At 37.6% G+C, this 21,417-nt stretch overlaps 1 protein-coding gene across 1 annotated transcript in view; it reads left to right on the forward strand.

Annotated features, from left to right (window-relative positions):
- LOC104272718 (myosin-IIIb-like) overlaps positions 1–7,720 on the forward strand; it is a gene marked incomplete at its 5' end in the record, with an annotated part of 78,567 nt that extends 70,847 nt beyond the window's left edge. Inside the window, 3 exons of the mRNA XM_009867788.1 lie at positions 5,286–5,392; positions 5,767–5,813; positions 7,095–7,720. Of these exons, the coding sequence (XP_009866090.1) occupies positions 5,286–5,392; positions 5,767–5,813; positions 7,095–7,230 (290 nt within the window). The remainder of the gene's footprint in view (positions 1–5,285; positions 5,393–5,766; positions 5,814–7,094) is intronic.
- Between the last annotated feature and the right edge of the window lie 13,697 nt (positions 7,721–21,417).

The raw sequence follows: 21,417 nt of genomic DNA on the forward strand, positions 1-21,417 counted from the left end.
AGTCTTCTCCCCAGGCTAAAACAATGCTTTACATAGGCATGATCAATATATCCAGGCTTGAGAACCAAAGTCTTTTGGAATAAATTAGACTGGCAGGAAAAGAAACAAACAAAGAACAAATTAACATGATTTTAAACATTGCTTAAATTTTCATGAATGTAGACCTTGAGATGTTATGATGAGATCCCATGAGTCTGTGCTAATATTTGCTTATAATTAAGGGTTGCACTTTCATGTTTCATCTGGTATTATAGATTGGAAATCAGCCACATGCTTACTGTTTTACTTGGTGATACTGATTTATCTACTTTATATACTTACTTCGTTAATAATATATATGATCGCTAAATGGCCCCATTACCTGTCCTTTAGCAGGCTGCCCCTTTTCGTACTCTAAATCTCCCCATCTGAGTAATTGCAGAAGGACTGCCTTTCCCGTGACATTAGATTTGTGTTCACCTGTAACAGAAAAAGAGCCAAGACTAACCCCTTCCAGACCTGCTTTGGGTAAATGGCTTCAGAAGGAAAATCAGAGGGCTCAGCTCCACCTTCAGTATGTGTTGTAGTGGATAGAGTCTCTTCAGCAAGGGAATCGGTGATACAGACTGCTTTGGGGCACTGACACGTTGGCAAAGATCCCTTCTGTGCATTCCTCTCTAAAAGTAAGATGTCATCCAGAGCTTAGAGCCCCCTCTGTGCTGCACCGTCCTTAAAACAATCTGACTCGCATCAGTGGATTTTACAAGTTCCAACTGCACTTGTAGCTGCCTCATCACCATTTTCCCTGCAGAATTCCCCATAGAGGAAGAATTAGCAATGTTTGGTGAGGTTATCGGCATCAAGGGGTTTTTGAAGCAAGAGTTTAACCATGAAAGTTTGTGAAGACCCTACCTTCATTTCAGAGAGCAAAATCTGATGACTCTCAGTTCCTCTAAAGAATATGCCCAGTGCCTCATCCCTAAGTTTTCAATACCAATATAAGCAGGACAAATAGGGCATCTAAGATGAGATCTTCACTGAATATCAAGTGAAGTCATTTGTCTCATGGGAAGTCGTTAGAAAAATACATCTTTGCAGGTACTGTTTTGAAAGTATTGGTTAGGGCCCAGATCCTAGCTGCCAAAGGCGTTGTGTCAGTGCTAAGGAGCATTTTGAAGCCTTTCATTAAATCTTACTGTGTGGCAGTCTGTACATTTCTGAGAGTCCTTTGCAGCTTATGGAAAGGGTGGATTTTTAAGCAGAAAAATCATCTAAATAAAATATGGCATAAGAAATGTGGTAATCATCTCTAAGCGAAGAGATGTCCTAAAAAGTGTCGATATGATGGATGTGATGGCTAATTGAAGAAAAATATTTCCATTTCAGCCATAAGAAAGCACAGAAGAATCACGTGGAAATTCAGAGGTGAAAGTGTATCCCAGAAATCAAAAGATCAATGCCAAATCTGCAGTTTGAGACTCGTGATAAAAAACACTTTAGAGAAATGAACTCGTATTAAGCTAGAAGTGATCCATGTCATATCTTGAATAGTTTTTAACTTTAGCTTGAGTCAAAATATATCTTTTCTAAAAGCTTCCAATTTCAACCTAAGCTTCCATCATACTGCTCTTTTTTTTCCTTCTGAGTGATTGCTTTCACTATGTGCTGTAATTCTGGCCTGAAATTCTCTTCCACTTCCGACCATTAGACAGTTCAGATTTTCATTTCCTAAGGTGAAAAACCTTCCATGCAGGCATTTAGACTTGCTTCAAATCACCTCTCAACCTTCTGAAAAAATGAAATAGAACAGTCTTCTTAAATTTCTCACCATACGCCAGATTTTCCAGATTTCAGATTGTTCTTGTTCTCAAAACATTCTGCAGTTTACAGCACCCACTTTAAAATAATTCTGCCTTCAATGATGAAACCGTTTTCCCATTTCTGTTGAGTAGCTTTGCACCCAGGCTGCTTCATATTCAGCTGAATATCCATGATGATCCCCAAGTCTTTCCTGGAGACACTGCTTTCCAAATATGCAATTCCCAGTTCTTAAATACGTTACTCAAGTGTTTGATCTTGTATTTAGTTGAAAACACACATCTTTTTTAATCTGAGGAATGCAAGGCCCTGATCTATTGACTTGGACTCTTATATATCAGAGAAATTAAAAGGGTAACCAGTAGTGGTAACAGAGGAGTTAAAGAAAAACACCACCAGTTTGTTTACTTATGAATACTTCATACTCCGACAGATTTACCCAGTTGCCAGTTTCTAATTCCCATCACTGTGAGCAACATCATTTTTGTGGTAGCTGTAGGGAAGCATCCACAGGAGCCTGCACACCCATGAGTATCAGCCTCTCTGGATTCGAGCAAGTAAAGGAGGAAGATGCCCAGAACCTGAGCTGCCCTACACTCACTAGATCAGCTGAAACAGTGCAGTTGGCAGGAGGCATTTTGCGTACTCTGTGTTATTTCCATGCTACAGTAAGGAAATTGCCAATAAAGAGATTGTAACCTAAGGAATTTCTGCACTTAGAGCTACAGAGAAAAGCTTTTCTTTCAGGCAAAAGGGAGGCAAATCTCTTCCTTGAAAAAAGGTGCTAAAGGACAACATGATGGAAGTACATGTGCTCGCTCTCTCATCTGGTCTCTAAATTTGTAGCAAACACAGGAGGCTGGACAATGCCGGAGGCACAATTTGGGTGCAGTGTAGACAGTACCCTGTTAATGATACTGCTGCTGCTGGAATTGCTATTAAAATGAGACTTTTTTTTTGCTTAATGGTGGCTTTAAGTTTGTCATCAAAGCAAAATATTTTAGAACAATTTTTAAAATTCCTATTCAACTACTGAGTGTTGAGCACATGTTAATACCATTTTCTCCAGATATGGTAGTTTATGATAAATGTTACCAGATTTCATACTGTTTGTATAGTATGCTACTAAACATTAAGACAAATGGGCCCACTGAAAGGGTATTTCCTTTGGAGGACATAAGCTTCAGATCACCCATAGAATACACAGAAATAATTAAATATCAGGATAAAAAGCTAGACCAAAATGTTTAAGTCTCAGGATCCTAATGAATAAAAGATATTTTTAAAACAAAGAGTATACTTATAGGTGTTTTGAAAAAAAAAACATAAAGGCCACAACAGTATTTGGGAGAAAGGAAAAAAGAATACCCCATCACATTATTGTACTGTTTGAACATTTCTGAATATTTGTGTTCTGTATTTTTACTTCTGGCAAGCTGCAGAGAGGTGTGTGAAATGATGCAGAACTCTGAGGACCTGAGTCTTCATTCATATCAGCCTCTTGCTAGAATAAAAAAGTTATTTGTGGAGAAGTCTTTGAGAACTACATTGCTGTAGAAAGGAACTCACATGGCCTTGTGATTGAAAATATTTCTTGCAAAAATTGCAGACCCTGTTGTCCTGAGACAGAAAGCTCTAAGATCAATCTGAGTAACTTTCAGAGCAAACGGAGACAGAGCAGGATATACTTATGGCGGGTCTTACATAAAGCTTCTAGATACTTAAGAGAGAACAAAATTGCACCTATGTCCTATCTAAATATCAGATAAAAAACTTTCCAAAGACATAGATATTACTCGAGCACTCTATTTCTCCAGAAATATTTTCTGGAACAGCTTCTGCCTGGTCTGGTTATATACTACACAGGTAAGTAGCAAAGTTTCAGGCTCAGCCATCACAATCTCTTTAGCGAAAACATAAAAGTTTACTGAACTTGAAAGTATAAATCACTGAAGCTTTGGGTATTAAAGTAGCAAACAGGAGGAGTGTATTATTTAAAAGTTATTTTGTATTACTGGAGAAATGTGACCTTTCTCTGTAAAATCAGTTTTGAATTTTAGACTCAGCTCTGCAGTCAGTTCCCTGGTGGCCATTTAAGCCACTGTCCCTCCCAGGGGTTGTGAGGGAGTGTGAGGGTTGGCACGAAACAAGTGCTCCCCTCCCACACAGACGCTGCAGTCTCATGCTGAGGGGAAGCTAATATCTTTCAAATCTTACTGTTGAGAGGGAGAAAAGCAATGAAAGAGATAAAATCTCCCAAAACAGTCAGCAATTTAGTTGAAAAGGCTGAATTTCATCCACCTCCTCTACCTCACTCAGTAATTACAGAAAAGTACAATAGTTGCACACTGTAAATGTAAGGGTATAATAAACTTTCTTTTTAATATTACCTACTACATAAGGCCAAATCTTAGAAATGGATTTGTGAGATTAGAGCCCTGCATCTGCACGTGCCATATTGACTTCAGTTTTGAAGCGTTTAAAGGAACTCATGTGCTACTTGATCTTTGTACTGGTCTTTTGTATTGGAGCAAGTTTCCCTTGCAGCATGAAATGCAAATGTGATGTGTATTTTTCCTTCAGTGCCACCAAAACCTGGTTTTATTCATACTGTCACTAAAATAGTTTTTAATGGGGAGATATCAGAAAAGTCAAAGGCATTGGGAGAATTATTTGAAAAGTAAATGACCTAAAAAAACCCCCACAGTGTCTTTTAGTAACCTAATGATTCTGATTTATCCTGAAAATAATTGTCCTGGTAATCAGGAGGATGTGGTACAGAAAATGCCTGGTAAAATAGAGTACAGCACACTATAATGTCTTTTTTCTTAATAGAAAAAAATAAAAATAATAAAAAGGCTGTCAGTTCTTTTCAAAATCCACCCCTTCTGAAATATTTCCTTCATCTTTAAACTCTGTTTTCCAGATGGCTTTAAGCAACTGTTACTTTACAGCACATCACAAATTATATTAAGAAAGCATAATTCCAAACCGGTTCGATTACTCTGATTAAACAGAGAGCCATGTCAAGAAGGTAGCCTTTTTATATAATAAAAATGATGATAATAGACTAAGTCTCATCAGTCAAAAGGCTTTATTATTGTCTACTGCAGAAAAACGGTTTTGCAGCTGCTGAATGATATACCCCTAGCTAGTCACAATATACCTCATTTCCTGCTTAGATAACAGAAGATACTAAGATAAAGTGTGAAAGGAATAAGGAGCTGTGTGATATAGATATATGGAAGAATAAAAAATGTTATAAAAGTAAAAATGAAGTTCTGCTTAAAAACGTGTGTTTGAACTAAGTTTCAAAAGAGAAAACAAAGATCCCCAAGTTTCTGTGTGCTTACTTTGGATAGGACAGACTTTCTAATAAATCCAGGACCAAATAGGACAGAAGAAAAGACTGTTTACAGACTAAAATATGCTAAGACGTTCACAGCACCTGGCACAGCTTAAAACTAAATTGTGTTATCTTACTGTAGGTTCAGAAAACTGTCTTGAACAGAAGCTGAGAACACCTCGTCGACGATGTCAGCAGCCCAAAATGCTGAATAGCCCTGAGGACAACATGTACTATAACCAGTTAAACGTGAGTTCAAAGTGGCAATAAAGCTGTTTTACTGGCTTTGTTTCCAGTTAATAATTCTGTTATTAATACCTGTTTCAGCCCCTCCAGCCCCACCCCCACGTTCTTCTGCTCTCGTCTTGAACATGTGCTTATGCTCTTTATCTGTTGCTTTCATGTCAGGATGTCTGCCTTCACGGTGAATAATTGATGTGGTTTATCAAAGACGAGCAAGATGCATGCTTCATCAGGCTCACTTGAGCCCTTTGATCAAAAAAATTATGCTGTGACTTCTGATATTATCAGCATCTGCTTGCATTCAACACAAAATCACTTTGAATTAAAAATTAACGACTTGCTGCTTTGCTTTGACTGTGTGTTCTTGGCCCTCTCCACAGGGAACTCTAGAATATCAAGGGAGCAAGAGGAAGCCAAGAAAACTTGGGTAAATATCTATCTTCTTAGTTCTAAGCAACTGTAAACAGAAGAAGTCCTTTGTGATATTACAGAATATGCAAAACTTTCTAGAGAGGTTTCTAAAAATAAACAATTAACGTATTTCTGTGCATTGACATTGGACATTTTCTGCAGAAGCAAATGTAAAACTTGCATGTACTTCTAATTGCAGACACTAGAACTGATACTTATAAAATATGCTCCCCAGCTCTCTCCGAGTACTATGACTACAAAAAAGAATAGCTTTTTTCGTGTGTTTAAGTGCATTTAGCGCTAGTGAAAGGTGCCAGATGAAAGGTGTTGAAACTGAAGTTCTCTGACCTAGAACACAGACAGAATCCCTGCCAGCTCTGCAGCAACACACTCCCAGCAGGCTTCAGACCTTTAAGAACCGACAGAAAGGCCACTGAGCCCAAAAGGGAGTTGCTCCTTCTCCCTTGAAGTGAGTCAGTTCTCATTGTCACGTGAGCACTTATCACCTGGTGATAAGTAGAAATCACTGAAAACAAGTTACAAAAGCCTGAGTATTGCCAGAGTATTTCATGGACTCATCACATGGGCCAGAGAGAGCTGATGGATGCTTCGTCTTGCAAATGCATCTACTTCAAAAATTTACAAGAACTATCTGTATTAATTCCTCTGGTTTTAATTAATCTTCTGAATACAGCTCTATGAGTAAGAGGGCTTTGACTGAAGGTTAAAGACCACTGTTTTGCATGACTGCACAGGGTTTGGTTTACTTTATCTCCCGCTAGTTTTAAAAAGTCTGTGTTCCTGTTCAGGGAATAAAAACACTAGCATGGGACTGCAGTGCTCATCATACATCACAGGAAAATAAAAGCCTCTTGATGTCAGTAGGGCTTGCCCCAAAATTGGTGATGTAGTCTTTGGCCCATATTCACAGCAAACCATCAGCTGAAATATGATATCAAAATCATTCCTTATTTGTGAAACACATACAGACAAAAAAGCCACGTTGCTGAAATGAAATGCCTATTTTATGTAAGTAGTCAGTCTATCATTCTGTACACCCAAATTGAAAGACTACATTGCATTTCACTGATCCTCAAAACCAGAGTATAATCATAAAAAAGTAATAGCAAACTAAAAGTGTATGTAAAAACTGTATCTTTCACATCAAATCATCCCATCTTTTTTTCTTTCTTACATTAGTACTCATAGTACTCTTTCACATCCACAGAGAAGTTTCTAGAACGTATCGACAGACTTAACTTTTTACCTTAATAAATGTCATTTGTTTTCTTTCAAGCCAAATCAAAGTGCTGGACGGAGAGGATGAGTATTACAAATCGTTGTCAGCTGTTGAGTCTGTCCCTGAAGATGACAGCTTTCCTGGTTCCCCATCTCCTCCTTCTTCAAGAGGTGTGTCTTTTGCTGAAAGTTGAACTTAACTTATTTATTGGCTAATACTGGTAAGAATATTTTCGTGCTGGCAATCTCTTCCAATTAACTTTATGCCTGTGTGTTTATATAATATATTAAAATAAAGTTTCAGCTGGTAACTTTCTTTAATCATTTTAGACCTGGGTTTGCAGCTGTAAATTGTTGCATTTAGCTGTATTTCTATAAGCAGTTCCGGTAAAGGGGAACAGCACTACCTGTATGTGTGATGTTGGTAACGGACACTTTTCTTTAGCAGCAAGGTTAGTTCATACAGTTCCGACCCCTTCTTCCCTGCTCGCCCCTGGCTGCTGTTCCCACCCTGTGCCATCCCTTCTGTTGTGCTGGCACAACTGCTAGCAGAGCTGTGTGAAAAATAAAATCAAGGAACTGAACTGGATTAAAAGAACTCTGTACTTAAAATTTTCGTTTGGGGTCGTAGTGAGAATGTTTTGTATTTCATTAGACTGGTATTATTCTTTATAACTTTCTGTGTTACATATAGCTTTTAACACTACAAAACTGTACAGAGTAAAATAATCTGAAATAATAATTGTGTCTCAATTTACCTTGTAAATATTTTTATCATAAAATATTATTTACTGTAAGTTAATCTTGAAGAATTAATTCAAATGTAAGAAGCAAAGCAGTTTTAAAGCTAATGTTTCAGACGCTGCTTCATGTAGTCCTTGTGGCTGAAACCATCACTATGACTAGTTATTCTTGTCTATGCAAGTATTTGCATTCTTTCTTAACCCATATCTCTGTGCTCCAGTGATTCTTGTATCTCCACAGTCCTCTTGTATGTAGCAGGGGAAAAAAAATGTAACCTGCAAATTTTTCTACTTGCTTTTAGCTTTCTTTTCAAATCCTTAATGAAGCAGTGTGTAACTTTCTGTGGAACACTGAAATGCTTTGCTGGTAAGTGTTTTCGTGACAGAAGCTGACTATTTCACCTTACTCTTTACTTGCTGTTTCTGAGCCACAGTTTTGATCTGTGGCAATTCTTCACTTCTTTTTCATGGAAGCTCTTGTCAAAAACTTTTGGAAATAAAATGTTCACATGTACCGCCTTACAACTTTGCTCAGAATTATTTATTTCTTTTTTTTAGAAACCATGCTGATTAAATCTGACCATGTAATTATGAGCCTTGTTTTTATCTCCTCTCCAGTGGGTTCACCCTGGTCTGTGCTAACAAACCTTCTTCCTTTTGGGGGTGCAGTTTGCACCTGTTCCTTAAGCTACAGAAATTTTTATTCTTGGGGTTCACTGACGCCATCTTTTTGACCACAGGATGAGGAAAGATGACATAGGAAATGAGACCCAAGTGCAGTCAGGGCGTCCCTAAGCCGGAATTGGTTTCGAAAGGAGAAAAGGTAATGAGATAGATAGTTGAGCAAAAGCTCTGTCTCTTCTTATAAACACAGAAATTAAGTCAGGCAGGGCAGATGAAGGTAAAAGAAGGATTGCGCTGTTCCAGGAAGAACAGTCCTTTACTCATTCTTCACCCAAAATGTGACAAAAGGTAAAAATCTAGAAGTTAAAACGCTGCCAGAGATGAAAGGCATTCAGTTCACTCCTCGTTCTCCTCTGCTGTACATCTGGGTACTTTAGAGCCTTTAAAATTTAGGGAGTCCTCAAACAACAGAGAACTGGTGAACAGCTGCAGATGAATTAATAATATTCAAAAATGCAGTGCAAATACGAATGGCAACTAATATGAATGCTTGTGTGCAGATCAGTTTCTTTATATTTTGTCAAAATTTAAGAAGAATGAGTATTTCTTATAATATCTTATTTAAAAAATATAGCTTTTCCTATGCAATGTATAAATTCCCCAATAATTTGTAACGTATCTGAATGGAAGATAACATTATTATAAAAGAGTCTCTAGACTTATATTGGCATAGATCACATGGACTTCTAGTAATATTAATGCTTTGCGGTTCTATCGTTCCTTTTGGAAAACTCTTTGGGAAACTAAAGTTTTGATATTAGTGTAATTCATATCATTATTATGTACAGTTAATTAATCACTTTAGTTAAATGGTAGTGAGATTTCCAGTTAGTTATTATGTCACCTGTCACCTGTATTACACTGAGTAATACATTACTCTTAGTAGTTCTATTAATTTCATAAGGAAATAAGAGAAAGTAAAAAATAATATATAATTCAATGAAGCCCTTAAGCCAAAGCGTAAGTCCCACTGAAATCAATGACATTTCAGCATGTAAGTGCTTTGCTGAATGTGAGGGACCAAATTAAAAAGAGCAGCTTCAGAACATTAGTAAAGCACAAGCAAAATGCAAACACTCCTTAAGTATATTCCTTAGATTTCTTCTGAGTTGTTAAGCTTAAATCAATCTCAGCTCTCAGGAATGGACTTAAAAGAGATTTTAAGAAGTCTTTAATTGTGTGGAAAGGGTAAAATACAGTCTTTTCTTTGTTAGATGGAGTGCCGCTATCTACATCTGCTCTAATTTTTCAAATTACTTCAGTGTTGCTAATATTTTTATACTGAAATTGCTGTTGAGTAGTGTGTTTTCATTCTTGCTACTTCTTGGCTAAAAACTGTGCACAAAGCCAGCCTGTGCATTTTATTATTTCATAACTTATCTCCCTTTCCTCATTTGTTTTTGATCAATTCACTTTACCCTCACCGAATAACCCCTGTGAGGTGGCCTTCTCTTATCCTCATTTTAGAACACACGTATGCCTTTAGATTATTAAAAGCCGTGTCCTCAGCTTGCTGTAGAGCCATGCAGTCACATTAAACCGGCCAAACAGTTGAACTTCTGTTCCACACTTATGGACGTGTGTGAAAAAACAGTACAGGAGACATGTCAGTGTGATGATCGTGGTCAGTGGGAGCGTATCAACATGAATGGCTTAGATTTTCTTGTTTGGCTTTGATACCATTGAGGCATTGTACTGATTTATTTCCTTTCATGTATATTATCCTGAAATATTAATGTATTTTGCTTAATAGTTCATAACATATCCTGTTCTTAATATTTTATAAAAGCAAAGAGTTTAAATCCTGTTAGGAAGAAAATTTCTTAGACAGTGCTAATATATTAAACAGGTTTTGGCAGATGGGAGAGAAAAGAGTGAAGCTTAACAAGGGATTTTAGTAGATTTCTTCAGTAGATCTCAATGGCACTAGAAACCAGTTCTTGCTGAGCACACTTTTTGCCTTTCAGTTATGGCAGCTTAAAAACTTTTCTCTGCACCAACAAAAATCAGGCAGGGAGCTTTGGAGATTAGCCCCTTTCATTTGGTAATTTTAAACGTGCTTCACACTTAAAACATTTACATCACTTTAGTAACATAAAGGGACCTTAGAATAGGAGTAAATTGCAGCCATCTTAAATTTGCCCCCACTGTGACCTCCCTCACCCATACACGTAAGAGTGGTGGAAAGGGCTTTTGTGCACTGAAGGTCTTTCAAGTGGCCCCTATCAGGTCATCCAAGGAGTTGTTGTTACTTAGAACTTTATAAAATATGGCTGTACCTCACGTAAAACTAAACACTTTGCTGAGTCAAATCAGGCCAAAAGTTGATTTTCCTTCTGGTCGTGACAATCAAACCCAAATTTCTCAGTCGTATGTACAGAAAGTAACCCAGAGTGGACATCTACAAAGTCATCTTCCTGAAAGGAAAATTTTTTCCCAAGAGTAGGCAACTACTGATAGTAGTACGTCATTTAGCATAGTTCCTAATATAAGCATAATGCTTATATAATAATATACTTTTATTTTTCTGTGTTTTATGTAACGGAATGTTTATAACCTCCCAGCAGTTGTCTCACGGTGTTTTATTTTCACTAAGTTCCTGACTTCTGGTACACTCTGGGACTAAACACTATACACACCACACATACGCATGCAAACACGAAGTGCTTCAGGTTTAAACAAAAGGAATGTATTTAAATGCAGTCCTTTTTAATTGAGCTGGAGGCCTTCTGACTTGTGCTGTCAGAGGGTAGAAGGGAGCTACCAATGTACTTTCTTTATACTACTTTTTGCATAACCTCAGTGCATTTCTCATTCAATGTAAATGGTTGCACACTATAAAAAATTGTAAGGAATCTCCTAGAGTTGCTATTTTCTGTATTTAGATCCCTTCAATTTTTCTATATTTTGTTTAAAGAGTTTTAATGGGATAATCGCTAACCTTCATTGTCATAACCAACATCCATGGTTGTGAAGGAATGGGGTTTTTATTTCTATGTTCTGTCATCATGAAAAACAGGTATGGGTTTAAATATAGATATTATTAATAATTCAAAATAAATAAGAAAATTAAGATATGTAGTGTCTTTAGGTCTATTCTTATTTGATATTGAATTTAATAATCAGTAGAAAAGAGTGAGTTTCATATACTTCATTGTGTGGTTGTCTCTGATAGTGCAAGACGTATGCCTAAAGCCTGCAGCTTTTGTACACGATGGTCTCTTCAGTATCCATTGAACTTTGCTTGATTTCATGCATATGAGGACAGATGATCAAATCTCATGTTTTAGAACTCAGGTGCATCACTATAAGTAGAGTTTCTTATTCAGTGAAAATTAGGAAGTACGTACTTTAGGAAAAAAGATACATGACTTCATGGAGAGGAAGCAGGAAGGTAGATTTGTGGTGGAAGCAAATGGCTGGAGGTCAAGATACCTGTGTAGTACTACTAGTTGTTTTACAACAATTTTAAGTTGATGTAAAATGGGATTTAAGTCCCAATTTTAAAAGTTCACCTTTTTTAAAACAAGTAATGTTATAATTTAATAACTTTTTCCTCCTTTTGTGAGAATTGTAATTACGTGGGTATATTGCTTTTTTACTTTAAAATAGTTAGCAATGAGATAAATAACTGAAGTCTGCCATATTCTCATTACTCATTCTTTTTTTTGTTTGTTTCCTCAAAATGGAAGAAGAATTTGAAGAGACAACCAAGCTCTGTCACTTTTAAATGTGTTCTGGTTAACCAGATAGATGTAGTGCATACAATTAAAAATAAAGTCTTATGGCACAAAAAGTATCATCATCCTATAAGAAACAGATAAGTAGCTTTAGACCTGATATGTGCACAAGACATGGCATGTAATAAACTTATCCATCCTGCTTTTAACTCTGACAACAGAATGTGAGAAATAATGTCAGTTTTGTTGTTAACACTAGAAGTACGTTTTGTCAGCGTGCCTTTTCTCTAAGACTGTTTCACCCTGGGAGGAGTTGTGGCAGAATGCTTAGTTAACAAAAAAATGTTTCTGCCTGACAACAAAGCGGGACTCCCATGACAAAAGTAGCACAGGATGCTGTGAAAAACAGAGGCCGGGGACCAGTCCTCTGGGGCAGAGCTAAAGGTTACAGAGCTCGGTGAGAGGCTTTGTGTCTCCCTCCTGCTGGGCACTGCAACTGGTAAGGGAGGAAGCCGACAATTCGTGATAATAGCACACTGTGTCTTTAAACACGGGCTGATGTGCTAACTAGTCGTAATGGATTTGTCAAGAATTATTGGAAATTATTTTATTACATGTATAAATCTAGGATCAGTCAGACCAGTAAATATATAGATCGTATTATCAGAGAAGTGTTTACTGTAGTATCAGGTGCTGTGATGCTAAAGGACATAGGAGCAGATAAGTGAAAAACACATCTTGGAGTAATGTTTCCAGAAACCAGATTACATATTATTGATCAGTCCAGTAATAGATTAAATTCCTTGCCTTTGTTTGTCAGGCCTATTTTTTTTATTAAATTGCAGAGAGAGATTTTTTTTTTCAATATTTTAAGTAGTATTTTATAAAATAGTTGGCAAATGGAGATGGCAATTAGGTAGATCAACATGTTTGCATTTTCTGCAAAAGACCCAAGTCCCAATTTCTGACCTATTACCAGTGAAAAGCAGGCTTCCAAGTCCCCCCTTGATTTCTCAGTGAAAGTGGCATCACCACAACAAACACTGGACATCATCCATTGGGCTGGAGCACAGTGGTGGGAGGGAGGAAGGGAAGCCTGTCAGGCCTGTTTCCAAAAATCATGCTACAGGTCATGGCAAGTGTCTGAGGAAGACCTGTCTGCGGTGCTGTGCTGCACTGTGAAATGGGCTGGTGGGGATGGGTGAGGCCAGGACCCCCAGCAGGGTCCTGTGGTTCTGGTGGAAGTGAACCACACAAAGCGGGGTACTGGGGTACAGCACTGCTGGACAGCTGGGAAGGGACAGTATGGTGATGCTCTGCTGGGGCCCTTAGCAAAAGGAGAGGAATGCAGAGGAGATGCTTCCACAGAATTGTGTGGCATAGTTTATTCAATGGGTTTTGTTCTTGCTGCAACAACAGTCCCTGTTGTAAGCAACAAATTTAACACCGTTAATGCAACGGGGCAGATTATGTAAATGCTTCTGTTACAGAATGGCTCTCCCTGAGATTGCAAAATCTTTGAAACAGAAACTTTTAGTTTTCTAATTTCTGTCACCCTGGGAATGAGCATTCCTCAGTGCTATTGCAAGAAAAATAATTGAAAACAGTCAACTAATTTAATAAAAATGTCAGCAATCTAGATTCCGAATTCCCGTACACATTTCTAAGAACTGATGCGTGCTATAGATGACACAAGAGAAGCAGCTCAGTCCATCAATCCCTACAGCTGAAACTTGGGACAATATATTAACTACATTGTTCCTAGTTTATCTTTAGGCATCAAGATGAGAGTAAGCTCTAAAGGAAGAAAAAGTATGAATGTAACCACTGTTCTTTATGTTCTTGTTCCCTAGGATTAATGTGATGGAAGTTTACACCCAAATTCAAAGATAAGTGCTGTACTTAATGCAGGTACAGACTTAATTGATTTGATTAAATTGGTCTGTTAGAAATGAAGTTTTGAAAGAAAAACAAAAGGGGAGCCTTCATAAACCTGTATCTTTTGATAACTTTTATTGTATTGTTAACTCAGTGCAGATTTACAGGCAAATTCCAATTGGAAATTGGTATTGATTGATTATGTTGCTCATTTAACATTCCAGCATGCTGCAACAACAATGCAACAGACTGTGATAAAATGGGATGTGATCTAACAGGACGTGACCGATGGGATGAGAGCAAATCACTGGGTCTGCTGGTAGTGCTGTGCAGTAGTTCAGATTGGCATCTTATGTGCTTTGATTGTTCATTTCATTTTACTGTCATCCTACTGAGTTGAACATTTTAAAAGACACAGCGTTTTTCCATCTGTAAGTCATGGAAAGACAGATGGATATGGAGAAACTCCACCTACAGTGCCTTGACTGAATGCCATTGCCCACTTAGTGGTAGAGAAATCCCTTCTGGAAAATTAGAATGCCCTTAAATATATTATATTGTGAAAGGCTCTCTAATATAAGAACTTACTGACATTTGTAATGCTTTTTTTAATGAGTACAAGTAAACCAAACTGGTTCTTATCAACAGAGCTGCTATATTATAAACACTACTTCTGTTACACTGAAGTTAATCCCCAGTCCTGTTACAAGAAACTCATCCTTATTAAAGTAACATTAAGAGCTTCTTTTTATTGATCTGTTCCTTTCACTTAATGATAGGAACTTACTGATGTTTTAATAATAACCTTGCAAGCTTTATCTCATTTTACTTCAATGTTACAGAAAGATGCTATGGAAACTAACTTAGCATAAACATTTTGCAGATGTCTTTAAAGGTTAGAGAAAAAAAGATTTAGTTGCACTGCATGTTAACAAAGATGGCTGAAAAACTACAAGATAAAAGAGAGCCTCGAGTATGAACATCAAAGAATTGTTAATGACAAGAAATACCATTAGGGTTAGCATCCCTTTTGTTTCAGCCCCCTCACACCTGCAGTGTGTTGCAGATTCTGTCTTTGTTGGCACATCTGAATTATTTCCATTAGCATTTATAGAAAAGTGGCTGCAAAACAACAGAAATGTACCCCTGGTTTTCTCTGTTGCTCAAAAAAGTCGGATATTAGGTTCTCTGTGGGTTTCCTTCAAGGTACAGTATCTTATTGTAAAGGAGACTATAGACCCAGGATTCTGTTGATTGCAAATGAAGTAGGTTGAAAGGAGAGGGGAGCTTTTGTTACTGCTAGAGAACTAATATAAGCAACTACAAGAAGCACACATAAGAAGCTCAGACATTAGCAATAGCAAAATCAGAGCGTGAAATTCAGATTAGCCCTCCACAGGCTGTGAGAGGGAGGGGGTATTGGAAGACTTGGCATGGCTAAAGGTGTAACCTGTTTCATTTGGCCCCTGAAAATTTTTAACAGATGGTGGGACCAGCTGTCTTTTTCAGCCATTTAATAAACTCTTCGGTGGTAACAGTTTGGGAAGTGGGGGGTTTTGAGTTTTAGGCCAGAGGAAAAAATAAAGAAATCTGTCCCAATTGTCTTTGCCAAATAGTGAAGTCTGGAAACATTATGAAAAGTTAAAGTGAAAAATCTAATTGATTATACTGTCCTGATTATCCATTTCAACAGCAGAGGAAATAAAGAATTGCCTGTGCCCAAGTGGACCAATGCATGAAAAAAAACTCGCTTATTATGTTATCTTTATCTGTCATTTTAATTTCAGCTGTTGCAAAGGAGGCACATAATGAGAAATTTTAAATGAGCTGTAGAAAGAGAAATTGTATTACTTTTTGAGATACTATATTGAAGTAACAGGCAGAATGATCTCTTGTATTAAAAACAACCCCAAAAATATGTCTTGGATAAGATCAAGTTTACATGCTCTGCCCAGGTGAAAACAGCAACCGATGAACTTAGCCTGACTTGCATAACACAGTGTTATAAAATGACAATCAACTGCCATTTTAGAAACATGCAATGTTCAGGCTCTAATAAAAATCTTAGTGATATGTGGGATTTTATTTATTATGAGAGTTTACAAAAATAATATACAGTGCAACTCTATTTCTTTAGTTAAATTATTTTTTTTAAATTAACATTTCCAACACAACACTTAAATGGCAACTCTCAATTATATGAGATGTTTTATTTAAAAAGCATGTCTAGTGTCTTTGAACAGAACAGTTCTTTTTGCACATTTACATGCTACCCAGCTGAGCAGCCAACCCTTCCATTTGACAAGGGCTTTGTTCTGCTTACAGGCCTATTATAAGCCCTAGATTGTTTGCCCTTAATAAATTGCAACAATAAGATAGAAACCTCTTTCAAGTTAAGAGAAATAAAATACGTTGCCTACATAGCAAAGCATATGAAGTTTAATAATGACAACAGAAACGTATCTACTAAATCTCATTTGCTTTGCTCCCAGATCACTGCGGTTAAGATAGCACAGAAAGGTTAGCATCTTTCCATGCATCGAACAAAAGATTAAAGTAAACAACAGTGAGACAAAACACCTCTAGCTACAGAATTTTTTTTTTCTTCACAATATAAAATCATACTGGATGCTATGTTTAAGGGACAAGTGAGAGCTAAACTGGAAAGAAATGTGAGCATGATTAAATGTAGAGCTGAAAGATGTTTTTAACTGGAACGAAACATGATTTCATATTATTGAGAGGAAGAAAAAAAGACTGGAAGTTACTCAAATTGAAGAATTTGTACTACTCTCTAGTGTGTTGGTGTGTATCTGTTTGTGTCTGCCTTTCAGGCTCTCCACTGAATCACAAAGCCCTACCAATTTTGCTTTTATAGCAGCTAATGGACATTCTTCTGTGGCTCAAGTGTTGGTTGGGAACTTGTGATCTTAAACGAAATTGTTAAGCCCTGTTTCTGAGGCCCCATTTGTAACATTCAGCTGTCAGCTGTTGTGTTTGGTAGAGGTTGTTAGGAACAGCTACCTTTGTTGAACTTAGATCTGCATATTTTTTCACTTAAGCTGGACATTCCAAAAGCTTTTAAAGTATATCTGCAAATTATGAAGAAAAGAGGTAAAGTGGAAAAGGGACAACACTGTGGACTCCCTGTGCAACAGTAAAATTCAAGAAGGTGAGCATACCTGTCCTTAAACCATTAGGTATAAGTAATTTGAACAAGTTTTGTCTATTGGAAACTCATTAGTAACTCAGTACAGTGTTTTTGGAAAGAAATTCCAGTCACTGTGTCATTTATCGTTTACATTTTAAAAACTCTTTTTTCTTAAATTTGCAGTTGGAAGTTCTGAGGATATAAATATTTCTTTGCTTTGATAGTAAGAGTACACTTAGTACTTAGAAATGTTGCTGACAAGATAAAAGTACAGTGATATAAACTTTCAAAGGAAATGTAGTGTTTGTCAGGTATTGATTTGACTGGGTTAAAGGCTACTTTGCCTTCTTTTAAGGTATCTTTGGGCAACAGATGATACTCGGAGAACTACTAGGTATTTTCTTGGGAACGTTCAGTATTTCAGATACCTCTGATTTTATTTCTGCTCAGCCACAATACACAGGAAACATCACTGCCATCCTGCTCTCACAGGAAGGGGGAACCAAAGATCAAGGTGGTCATGGGTTTTTTTCTCTCCTATCTTCTTTTGTGTCAAGAATAATTAGAGACGGATTCTTCGTTGTCTCTCCCACAGTACAGTGACAAGGTGCCAGCTTCACTGCTTCTTCCAACTGCTGCACAGAACCAAACTGAGAGCACATAATTTGCTGTTTCTGAGAGGGTAAAGTCTTCCTTTTTCACCCTGCAGCTTCCTGCAGTGCTAATCTCTGTTGTATCCAGTTTCTGGGTGACACTTGGAAGAAGAATTTTAAAGGATGGACATGAAGAGAGAAGTATTAATGATCTTCGATGAAGGGAAGAATTAATGGACTTGGGGACGGTGGAGTAGAAAAGTATGATGAGGGAGACTTAGAAGGAAAGAGAGAAAGCTACTTGAGAGAGGGGGAAAATAAAAAGACATGAACCATTAGGTTTCATAGAAGAGGCAACCTTTACTAAATTTTTAAGATTATCCTCATCATGTACTATAACGAAGCATTAAATCATCTTGTAGAGTGTCCTAAGATGCATGTAACACCTATGGTATAAAACTGCTTTGAGATGCTTTGGAGACTTCTCAAGAAGGCAAGTGGTGTAGTTACCATTACTCCAAGTCAGGTTTTTTTTAGTATACAAAATTACAAATGGACTAGTAATTGGAATTCCAAAACCAAAGACAAATAAAGTGTATCAAGTATAAAATTCCTAGCTTTTCTACAATGGGAAATTGCCATGATATTGCAATCAGTATCTTGGGGTCTGGTTCCCCTTTCAAAAAATCACAAAAAATCTTCACTTTTTGATGGTTCAAAGTAAAACATGTTTTTCTAGGCCTGCAATACTGCAAGGAATTAAACTCATTATCTTTTATAAATTACTATAATCTTTGGAAAGAATATTTCCTGTCATAAGTTTACAGAAAATACCAGCACAAGAACAGGAAAAAGAAATAGGTATTATTAATTTTCAAAAATAGTAGTTGTACAGTATGCTAGAGATTTCCTAGTTTGAACTCTAGAAAGATAGCCTACTGGGTAGGTGATAAAAAACATAGGTAAGTGGTAAGTAGTATATTTAATTAGCAAATACTTCTCCAAACAAACCTCCATAAATATGTTGTTAGATGGCTCAATGTAAATAGTTTTTATGTGATTTTTTCCGTTACATTTCTAAGCATATTGTAGCAAAAATAGTGGTAAACCTTTATGACATTGCAAGAAATTATTTGCTTTTTCAAACAAATTGTGCAATGGATATCTCTAGATATCTCTAAAAAAAAATACCAAGAGATCAGAATATATCACTTTCATTTTTCCAGCTCAATCCTGTAAAAACCCAAGCTTCACTCAAGTATCTAAATATAGATACCGTTATTTTCTCCATATGTAAAGATCTCAGATGTTTACAGCCCATTTTCAATTAAATACATAATCTATCTGCTCAGCCAGACTAAATCTGGGTACTTTCATTAAAATCATGCTGGTTTTGTTTTTGACAAAATAATTAATCAGTACTGGAAAATCATGTTTAACAATAGCTCATGTAACAGTCGGAGAGGCAGGATTACAAGCTTGTCCTTAATATCCCACGAATCTTCATTTAGCTCTGTGTATATCAGTGTATAGCTTTAAATAACAGCAACAAAACCTGGATTGAAACTGAGGGCGTGCAGGAAGGGTGCTCAACAAGGGTTAAACAGAAATAATTTACAGCATCCTCTGAATTATTCTGAATGGCTAAGATTGAAAAGTACTCCAAACTTTTATTCCTCTTTTGAACTCTCCAGATTTCCATCTGTGTGCAGATTACCTCACAAACAATGTCTGCAGACCATTAGAGGGAACCAGCCAAACTTGGATCAACAAGGAGCTGGTAAGGGGGAAAAAAACAGTGTCTGAAAACTTGGCTGATCCAGCAATATGCTTGCTTGTTGGTGCCTCATATATTTGCAAGCATCAGATTCTTGATAGCCAGGAAACAAAGTGACAGACACAAAGCTGGTCATTTTTTAAAAATCAAACCCCGAAGTTTGTATTACATACAGTGCTACCACAGCTCAGCTGTTCTGCAGCCAGCATTAGGCGCTGGAGATAACCGCGTGCCACAGATCTACATTCCCTGTGTTTGATCGTATGTGGTGGTAGAGGGATTCACTGGAAAAGGTTGGTGGAACACTGACTGAGGTGAGGAGAAAACTGGCATAGAGAGAGGGTCTACTTGAGATGGACGAAAATTAGCTCTTCTGACTGCTCCCATGTGTGAGATCAGGGAAAATTAGATCGTAGCACTACTGAATTCCCAAAGCTGTGCCAGTAGCAAAGCTTGCAGGTCATTCTGCAGAGGAGGTTGTCACCACTGAGAGTGGTTATTTTGGTGACTGGCAAGTGAAACAAGAGCCTTGGACAGAATCCTGCAGTGAGGAGTTCGCTAAAGCAGAGAAAGAATAGGCTGCAAAAGTTAGCAAGTATCTAGTTTTTCTGCTCAGTATGCTCAGTGTTTGAGTTAGAGGCACATTTGGCTGTTCAGTACAGCCCACCTAATCCATATTTTGTCTTTGTAAAGCAACAGTGTTAGACTCTGGGTTTTTTACTTAACGTATACTCTAATCACTGTCCACCGGGATGAGTAGAAATACATGTGTTGTAGGCGTGTTGGCTTATTGCTCTACTTGCGTTGGCTGCACGTTTGTCTCCTGACTGCCTCCACGCAGTGTCATTGCTGCCGCTCTGACTGCCCAGGGTTATCTAGGCTTTACTCCTCGGCTGTCTTTCCCATGGAAAGATCAACATCTGTTCGTAATTCGAAGTTGCTGAGAGAGTGTGCAAGTGTCAGAGAGACTGATTTCAGTCAGGAAGTTGGGAGGGATTTAGAAAAGAGTTTGGATTTTGTAAGGAGAATATGGAACCTTGTACGGTTCGAGTTGTGTGCCTCTGCTCTTCAGTAGGGCTGTTCAGTCCAACTCCCTGCTCTTCCATAGGGCTAGGACAAGGTATGTGATCTCTCTATGTTTCCTTTGGTAAGAATGGAATCATAACATACTACTTTATAGAGGAGTTGTGAAGATAAGTACTTTAAAGGTGATGTGGTCATACTGACTAAAGCTCCTCCTTGTACACTCATTGCACAGTTGACTGTCTTCTTACTCAGGGCTGTCCCAAGACTTTGCTTGTTGATCTAATTCCCATGTTTTCCCACACCTCCACAACAGCACTCCTGTTACTCAGAAAAATATTCTGAGTATGCCCCGGTGCTATCCCCATTCTTTATATACACTGTCACTGGTAAATTTGGTAAGTTTACAAAAATAAGAAAGGTGACCTGTCAAAAATAATCGCATTACCGGCTGACAGGAGAGAACTGAGAAGTGGAGCCATGAAGTTTCCACCCCTTACCTAGGTTGAAAATATACATATATATATATATATGGGTTGAGTGTTGGAGGAGTCTGCCTATGTCTATGTAGGAAAATTCTGAGCAAAATGTTATTTTAGTCAAAAAAAGAACACCCCACAGAGATGAAAACAGCTTAAATCAATCACTCAGAGCTGAGTGAACTGCTCCATTCATCTTGGTATTCTCATTGCCAGTGACCCCAACGTCAGCATGTGTGAGTCCCCGCTCATTCTTAGCTTCTCTGGCAAGTCTCAGCACTAATGTGATGCCTGCTCAGAGGTTACATTTTCAGCCTCTCCACCTAGAGGGTTAGCCTTTTGCTTCTGACCCCTCCCAAAATGCTAGCTTGCA

This window comes from Apaloderma vittatum, unplaced genomic scaffold (assembly GCF_000703405.1).
Source record: "Apaloderma vittatum isolate BGI_N311 unplaced genomic scaffold, ASM70340v1 scaffold3704, whole genome shotgun sequence".
Taxonomy (NCBI): domain Eukaryota; kingdom Metazoa; phylum Chordata; class Aves; order Trogoniformes; family Trogonidae; genus Apaloderma; species Apaloderma vittatum.